This window comes from Lissotriton helveticus, chromosome 1_1 (assembly GCF_964261635.1).
Source record: "Lissotriton helveticus chromosome 1_1, aLisHel1.1, whole genome shotgun sequence".
In the NCBI taxonomy this organism is placed as follows: domain Eukaryota; kingdom Metazoa; phylum Chordata; class Amphibia; order Caudata; family Salamandridae; genus Lissotriton; species Lissotriton helveticus.
This window is the reverse complement of record NC_136057.1, coordinates 988,471,921-988,480,498: the sequence shown is the minus strand read 5'-3', so window position 1 is coordinate 988,480,498 and position 8,578 is coordinate 988,471,921. Positions and strand designations below refer to the sequence as shown.

General features: G+C 60.8%; 1 protein-coding gene across 1 annotated transcript; it reads right to left on the bottom strand.

Moving 5' to 3' along the window:
- Window positions 1-2,174: 2,174 nt before the first annotated feature.
- On the bottom strand, window positions 2,175-7,916 carry LOC144771615 (uncharacterized). Its single transcript, XM_078655986.1, has 2 exons — window positions 7,365-7,916; window positions 2,175-3,869 (listed from the first exon to the last, which is right to left on the bottom strand). Exons 1-2 carry the CDS (start codon window positions 7,906-7,908, stop codon window positions 3,247-3,249), a joined length of 1,167 nt encoding a protein of 388 aa, XP_078512112.1. The 5' UTR covers window positions 7,909-7,916; the 3' UTR covers window positions 2,175-3,246.
- Between the last annotated feature and the right edge of the window lie 662 nt (window positions 7,917-8,578).

The following is an 8,578-nucleotide window of genomic DNA, read 5'->3' as shown; positions in this document are numbered from 1 at the left end:
GTTCTGAATGACAGGTGGTGGTGACTTGCTGGGAGAGTTGGATGTCAGGAGGGACTTGGCAGCCATGTGCCTCTACCTTGCTGAGGTTGAGTTTCAGTGGTGGCGTGACACGTAGAGTGTGTGGATCCTCTCTTGCCTGGCTTGGGGCCACTGCTGACGCCATCTTGAGGCGGTGTAAGGAAAGATACTCGGTGCTGATCTTCACCCATGGCATCTGCAGTCCGGAGCAGGGATGCCATTTGACTTAGACTGCTGACACTCTGGGGTGGACGGTCGCCTGGGGAAGCGTTGGGATGATACACGGTTTGCGTTTGCTGCGGCTTATGTTCGGTTCTCCTGTGAGGCTGTATTCAGGGACGCTGGTTGACGCTCACATGGGGAAGAGTTGGGATGATACTCGGTTTGCGCTTGCTGCAGCTTACTCTTGATTCTCCCATGAGGCTGTATCCAGGAACGCCGGTTGACGCTCACCTGGGGAAGCTTTGGGATGAGACTCGGTTTGCACTTGCTGCTGCTTACTCTTAGTTCTTCCTTGGTGCTGTCTCCAGGGCGTCAGTCCGCCTTGGTGGTTGTCTGGTGTGTCAGGGTGTGCTCTTGGCTTGCTGTACGAGTCCTCGGTCTTCTCCCTTTGTTGGTCTGTTCGGCCCACCTGTGTTAATCCGGTTTCGGGGTGACAGGGCTGTCACTCTCTTCTTTCTGCGAGTGCGTTGTGCTTGGACCTCGAAGCGGTGCCGGCTTCTGCCTTCGTTTCGGATCGCTTGTCCGGACTGGTCAGTTGGGGTGACGTGCTCCTTGCTTACTGGGCGATGTGACGTCCGGGCACATTTCACCAGTTGTCAGAGTGCCTGCTGCTGTGGCGGTCTGCCACATGGAGTGCACGACTCCTCTCATGCCTGTCGCGGATCACTGCCGACTCCGTCCTGAGGCGGTGCGAGGGAGGGCACTCTGTGTTGCCTTCGGCCCACTGCGGGGCTTTGATGGGGCGGAGGAGACGTGGATGCTCTCCTACCTTTATTCAGCAGTGCTTCTTTGTGGAGATGTCTCCGTCTCCTGGGTGATCGCCCGTTCGTCAGGTTCACTGGTCCTGCCTTCTGCGTGCATCTGACTTAGCGCGCTCCATCTTCTCCTTGGGCGCTTTCTTCGAGCAAGTGGTATGCCTGTGGTGTAGCTTGTGATTATTTCTGTGTACCAGAAGGAGCGAGTGATGTGATCTCTCCTCCGACTGTGGCGTTGGGCAGCCACATGTGGCGTGTGCTCTGCACCAGTCTTTCTTGTGCTTTTGGTGGGGATGGCTACCTTGAGACGTTGCTGTCTGGCTGGTCTTCCACTCTTGCTGGTGGTGGCTGTCTTTGGCGTTGCTTCCTTTCTGTGGATAGTGGAAATTATGATGACAAGTCCGCTGGATCTCTATGGAGAGGTCCGCTCTCCTGGGCGCCCTCTTCTGGCACCTTGTGTGCTTGTTCTTCCTTCTTGCAGTGGTGTTTCTCTATGGAGACCTGTCTATCTCCCGAGCACCTGTCTGTGCTGTCGCATTTTCTGGTGCGTCTTCCGGCGCACGTCTGGCTTGCGGCGGTGGCTGATCACCACCAGGAGCGTGTGGCGCCGTTTTCGCACAGGCGCCACACTGGTGTTGCGCGCAATGTACCCCTTCTTCTTATAGTACACGTGGGGCTTGCTGCCTTCATAGGCTTTTCTGCTCTTTTCTATTTGACGCTGGCGCAGCTTTGGGCTTCTTCAGGCTCTTGGTGAGGTGTGACAAAGTAGGCAGCCCATTGGGCATGTGGTGCACTAATCAGCAGTCCTGGCCTTGACTCTTGTGCTTGGAGTGACACACCTGTAGCAGCCACAGAGTCATCCAGGGGTGCCTTTGCTGGCCCTCACTGTAATTTTCGGGGCTGTGCAGGTAACCACCCCTAGGTGGCACTGTAGAACCTTCAGGAGGCCGTAGTAGCTGTCCCAAAGCTACCTGCCTTGTGGCTCCCTCCGGCCCTGCAAATGGGGAGCCTTCCCTCTGATCTAGAGAGCACAGTGAGAGGGGCTTTGCAGAGTTCTACCAGTATGAGTGAGAGTGTGGTTCTTGAATTGCAGGGCATTCTCCCGGTCTAGGCTGCCACGTTAGAGTCACTTTGTGCTGGCGCTAGATGGCTTTGGGGCACACCAGTAGGTGAGGGGGGGGGAGGAAGAATTGACACAGACCCCAATTGTGTGTGAAAAAGGCCGCTTTTTATTGGAATCAGGTGCACTTAAAACATTTCCCGCCTGGCCTGTGCCGAACAAAACTACTGCTCACTAAATAACAACTTCCTAACAACCCCGCACCCCCACCCCTAAAGTTTAATCCCAACATTGCACTGTCATACCACACGTCCGCTCACAACCTACCCCTCTACTGACTGCCACAGTGACCTCCATGACCTCACCCCCGTCTACCATACAGTCCCAGGCCTCCCGCAAAACCACCCTATCTCCTTAGGAAAGCGCCTCCAGCAACACACCTGTTCCAGCGACAACACAACTTGGACCCTAAACCAGTGCACCCTCACCCAACAAAGCACCTCATACCAGGACCACACCCCCCCCCACCCCCACCCAGAAGGACAGCCAAATAAAGGGAGGGAGGGAGGGACACAAAAAACTAACGATCCTGGCTGCTGTGTCACTGCACCCAAACCGCGTGCAGTGACACGAAATGGCCGGTTAAATACTTAACCAGCCCAAATGCAGCCCAAAACCCCCCAACCAGCCCAAACCAGCCCAAAAACGCCAGCTACGGCGAGACCCGAGGGACATCTTCCTAACCCCCCCCCCCCCTCCCCTGGTGCCCCAAAATTCCCCGGGGGGGCGAGCCTCCCGCTGGTCGGCCACCCCCCCAAATCCCCATTGGGGCACACCAGTAGGTGAGGGGGGGGAGGAAGAATTGACACAGACCCCAATTGTGTGTGAAAAAGGCCGCTTTTTATTGGAATCAGGTGCACTTAAAACATTTCCCGCCTGGCCTGTGCCGAACAAAACTACTGCTCACTAAATAACAACTTCCTAACAACCCCGCACCCCCACCCCTAAAGTTTAATCCCAACATTGCACTGTCATACCACACGTCCGCTCACAACCTACCCCTCTACTGACTGCCACAGTGACCTCCATGACCTCACCCCCGTCTACCATACAGTCCCAGGCCTCCCGCAAAACCACCCTATCTCCTTAGGAAAGCGCCACTCGAAATTCGATACGAATTTCGACCCCCCCTTAGGACTCCTGCCTCCTGGGATACCTGAGCACCCCCAAAGCCGCATCCAACGCCTCCTTCATCTGTATTATATACAATTCCATGCCATACCTGGACAGGTGAACCCCATCCTCCCGGAAAAAGTAAATTGCGCCATACCGCAACTCCGGGTGCTCCATCCGCCCCACCCCCTCCCTGGCACAGAATACCCGCATCTCCCGGTTAATCTTCCTTCGGGCCCTTTCAATGGCCCCCGGGCGCTCCGCCCCTCTCCACACCCGCCTGGGAACAAACTCAGACCAGATAATATGGCAGCCCGCCCACTGCCTCTTAATTTCCCTCAGGTCCCTCTTCATCTGTTTGAGCAGCGCCAACCCCTTGCACTGCACCAAATCATTCTCGCCCAGATGAATCAACACCACATCTGGGCACACTCCCCCTCTCACCACCGTGTTCAACAAAGGCAACAACTCGTGCCAACGCCTACCCCCTTTCCCTCTCCAATGACAACGGTACAACCCCACGTCCAATCCCAAATTGAGTGTCCGATGACTGTCCCACTCCGCCTGTTCTGCCCTCTTGATGAATGAATGTCCCACAATATATACATTCAGAACAGCCACTGCCGGCCCCGCCACAGCACCTGTAAAGACACACATGTCAGAATCGGGCAACACAGCTATTCCTACAACCCCTCAACCTCCCGCAACCGCACATACGTCCGGTAACAATCCGACCTCCACCGCCCCAACCTCTGTATCTCTTCCTTGCCCCAACCCCTCCGCGCTGCCTCCGTCGCCGCCCCGATCCAGAAGGAGTGCGTCCCGAACGCCATAGGGTCCTCACCCATGTACCGCAGGGCGCGCCGCAGAACCCCAAAGCCTGAGACGCCGTCACACCGTCCCTCTCCCCACGTCCAAAAACCTCCCTCTCCGACTCGCCTCCGCCTGCCATCAACCTTCTACCCCACTCCGCCGGGCACACCCCCTCCCGACCGCCCGGCCCCAGTACCACCCAGGTCCCGACCCCTCGCTGGTCCGTCTTCGAGCGTCGCAAACGCACCGCCACCTCCCGATCTCGCACCTCCACGTCCCCCCACAACACCCCCCGCCTCCCGTTCGCGCCCAGCAACTCCGACACACGAAAGGCCCCGAAGAAAAGCCAGGACATCAAGGTAGAAAACCGCACCATCTCACCTTCATCCCTGCACACCCGCGGCAGCGCACCAATTACCCCTTCCAGCAAATCCACCGTGATCGGACGGCGCAGCCGCACCTTCGCACCCTTTTCTCTCGCCCACCCTTCCAGCAGCCGGGTTCCTAGTTCACCTGCCGACGGGGAATGCCCCCACCACATCTTGCCCATGAATGCCACCGCCGACAATTTGCCCGCAATCGACACCCGCGACAAACCCTTATCCATGAGCGCCAGCATGAACCTTACCACCTGATCCTCGCGCCGCCACCCGTCCCATTGCCTCACCGCACCTGACCGCAGGAATTCCTCCCATGCCAGCTCGTAAGCCTTCCACGTAGACACAGCAACTGACCCTTTCACCAGCTGAAAGACCCGGCCTCGCCCACCGCCCACATGTCCTCCGGCACCGGTGTCCTGGCTTCCTCCGCTGTCGTGGCTAGCCCATGGAACCTCTCCCACTGTGAACGAGACAAAGCATCGGCCATGTCATTGTCCACGCCCGGCACGTGGCGCGCCTGGAACAGTATGTCATTCTCCAAGCAGCGCAGCACAAAAACCCTCATCAACTTCAGCACCTGTGCGTCCCGCGCCGACTGCCTGTTCACCACCTGCACAACAGCCATGTTGTCCACTCGAAATAACACGCGCTTGTGCGCCAACGCCCCTGCCCACACGGTAACCGCCACCACCAACGGGAACAACTCCAAGAACGCGATGCTCCTCCCGCCTGCCTGCCAATGCGCCGGCCACTGCTCCGCACACCACCTTCCGTCCCAATACAGACCGAAGCCGCCGACGCCCGCCGCATCCGAGTACATGGTGACATCCCACTCCCAGTCCTCCGCCGGCGCCATTGGCACCCCATTGAACCTCTCCAGGAACGCCCGCCACATGCGCAGATCCTCCTTCATACCCGCGGAAAGGCGCACATGGTGATGGGGCAAAGGCAAACCGGACAACGCTAAACCCAACCGTCGGCAAAACGTTCGGCCCGCCCGTACCACGCGGCAAGCAAAATTCAAATGCCCCAACAACACCTGCACCTCCCGCACTGTCACCTTCCTCCTAGACAACACTCCATCCACCAAAACCAACATTGCAGCCCTCTTATCCTCCGGTAGGCGTGCTTCCATGGCGACCGAGTCGAGCTCGATACCGAGAAAGGACAACACCGTACTGGGACCGCACGTCTTCTCTGGCGCCAAGGGAACCCCAAATTCCCCCATCAACCCGGCCAAACCATCCAGCAGCCGCTGACAGTCCTCCGCACCGGGCCGCCCCACCAGGAAAAAGTCATCCAGATAGTGCGTCACTGACTCCGAGCCTGTGCGCCTGGAAAAGACCCACTGCAGAAATGAGCTAAAACGCTCAAACAGCGCGCATGAAATGGAGCACCCCATCGGCAGCGCCTTATCCACAAAGATGAGACCTTGGAACTGGATCCCCAGCAACTGGTGATCCGCCGGGTGCACCGGAAGGAGCCGGAAGGCCGACTTTACGTCGCATTTCGCCATCAGCGCGCCCCGCCCTGCCGTCGCAACAAGCCGCCGCGCCACGTCCACCGACGAGTAAGTCACCGACGCCAATTCCGCCGAAATGTAGGCATTTACCGACTCCCCCTCCGGCCAGGACAAGTGCTGTATCAGTCTGAACTGCCCCTCCTCCTTCTTGGGCACCACCCCGATGGGTGAAATGATTAGTCCCAGCAGCGGCGGCACCGCGAAGGGGCCCGCCATCCGGCCCTCCCTGACCTCCTTGAACAATTTCTCCCTCACCACACCCGTGTGTGCGTTCACCGATTTCAGATTGTCCGCCCAGCGAGCAATCCGAGGGCCCTCGTACCCCAGCCGAAAACCATCCCGGAAACCCCGACGCAACACTGCAGCATCCTCCGCCCGCGGATACGCCGCCAACCAGGGCTCCATCCGCTCGATCCTAACCGGCGTACGAGCCTTTGCCCAGAGCCCCGGCTCCCCCCCCTCTGCCCCCTCCCCTCCCCCCACCCTGACCCCCTCTGGCAAGAGCACCTCCCTGCACGGGCAGCTGTCCCGGAGGGCCCCCGGTCCCCCAACAACGCAGCACTGGGTGGTTCCGTCCACACGACGAGCATTCGTGCCGGAAACGGCATGCCGCACGCCCGCAGGCCCCCTTATTAAAGTCCCAGCAGGCTCCGACTGCGGTCTGGCTGCTCGAAGCTCCCTGACCCACCCCCCCTCGGGTGGGGCGAGCCGCAAAGGGAGGGGAAGCAAGCGGCAAACCGCTTGCTGTGTAGATGGTGCGGCCAAACTTGGCCCCTCCCATCGTCTGCTGATAAAGGTCCGAATCCAGCTCCCCCCATTGCGCATCCGGGTCCCCCACCATGCGCGCCCGGAACTCCTCATCGTAGTGTGACCACGCATATCCGCCATAGGTCACCTGCGCCCTCCGCACCACATCCATGTATTTAAAGAGCGCGACGCACCTATCTGGGAACTTCTCGCAATACACGCTCGCGTATATGAGGAAAGCCGCTGACCAGTTGTCGAGCGTCAAGGGCACCTTCGGGCGCCGCGCCAGCTCCTGCTCTGCCTCCTTTGACCCCTCCTTAGACGTCAACTCCCTGTGCAGCAGCTTCAGGATATCAATGTATTCCCCCTTCCAAATCTTCTCCTTAGTCGCCGCCGAAAGGTGGGCACCCAGTGGCTTGGTCAGCCCCATGTACGGCAACTTCCGCACCGGAACCACACAACTCTCCTTACCTCCCCCCGCCGCCACCTTTTCACCCGCCGCCACTGCCCCGTCGCCCGCGCTGGATCCCCCCTCGTCCGGCTGCGCGCCGTCTGTGCCAACTCCCGCGTCCTGCACATACCGACCCCGCACCAGCCGCCACCCATCCTCCCCCTCGCCCCCCGGCCCTGCACACAACGCCTCTTGGCACCCCCCGCACCATCACTCGTCTTACCTGGCGTCAAGGTCGGCGTCCTTGCTGGATCCCGCCGCCTAACCAGTGGATCTGAGGGGGCCGTCACTCTGGGCGCTTCCTGCCTTGCTGGCACCTGCAATACACTTCCAACAACATTACCAGCCCCCCCGTCTTCCCGAAGCTCCCCTTCCTCCTCCGACTCATCAATAGCCGGCACCACACCACTCCGGCCCCCCATTTGGGGTTCCAGCCGGCTCAAACCCGCTCTTTCCCGACACACCCGCATCAACTCCATCAGGTCCACACTCGCCCTTCCATCCTCCGCACTCGCATTCGTATCAGAGACATGTAACTCCATCCTCGTTCCCCTACCCCCGGCGGCCGTAAGGACCCTTAGGGGCGGGGCTGGCGGAGACGCACCGCGCCTCCTGTCGCCATGGTCATGAATAAGGTCCCTCGCTGGAGCACAGCCGTCCGCACCAAACAGAGCTGGCCCATCCACTCGGTGGGTGGGAGCCGCATGCTGCTCCCCCGAGCGCCTCGCAAACAGCTCCTGCCAAGGAAAAAAGGTGGAGTCCAGCATGCCAGGGTAAAAACCATGCTCATCCCCCCCCCCCCAAGCACCGCCCCCTCCCCCACTCCCCCACCCCATCGCCCCACCCCTCCCCCAACCCGCCGAATGGCCCCCGCGCCGCGACGGGACCCCACCGCCCCCCATTTCCCAACCCCCTTCCCAGCCCCCCGACCCACCCCATCCCCGTAGCCCCAACTCGGGCCCGCACTCCCCCCGCGGCCCAGACCCCATGCCCCCCCCCCCAAGCTGCCTCCCTGCTCCCCCCCCCTCCCCGTAACCCGCCCACTGCCCTCCGCTGCTCCCCGCCCCTTCGTCGTCTCCCCCTACGCCTCCACAACCCGACCTACCCCTCCCGCCCGACCCGCCGCCAACCCCACGCCCCTCCCCGACTCCGCCCCCCACCACGCCCCCCTTTCCCCCACTAACTCCCCCGCCACTGCCCGACCCACCCCTCCCCCCCGGCACGCCGCCACCCCCACGCCCCTCCCCCACCGCCCCCACTCCGCCACGCCACTCCGCTCGACCCCTCCCGCCGCCCCTCCCCCGCACTCCTGCGAACTCTGGACCGCCCTGGCCCCCCTCGCCTCCCCCCTCCTCCGTCGAAGACGAGCCCCAGTCCAGCTCTGTGTCCACCCCCCCTCCTCCCCCCACCTCCTCCTCCATGTCAGTCTCCTCAATC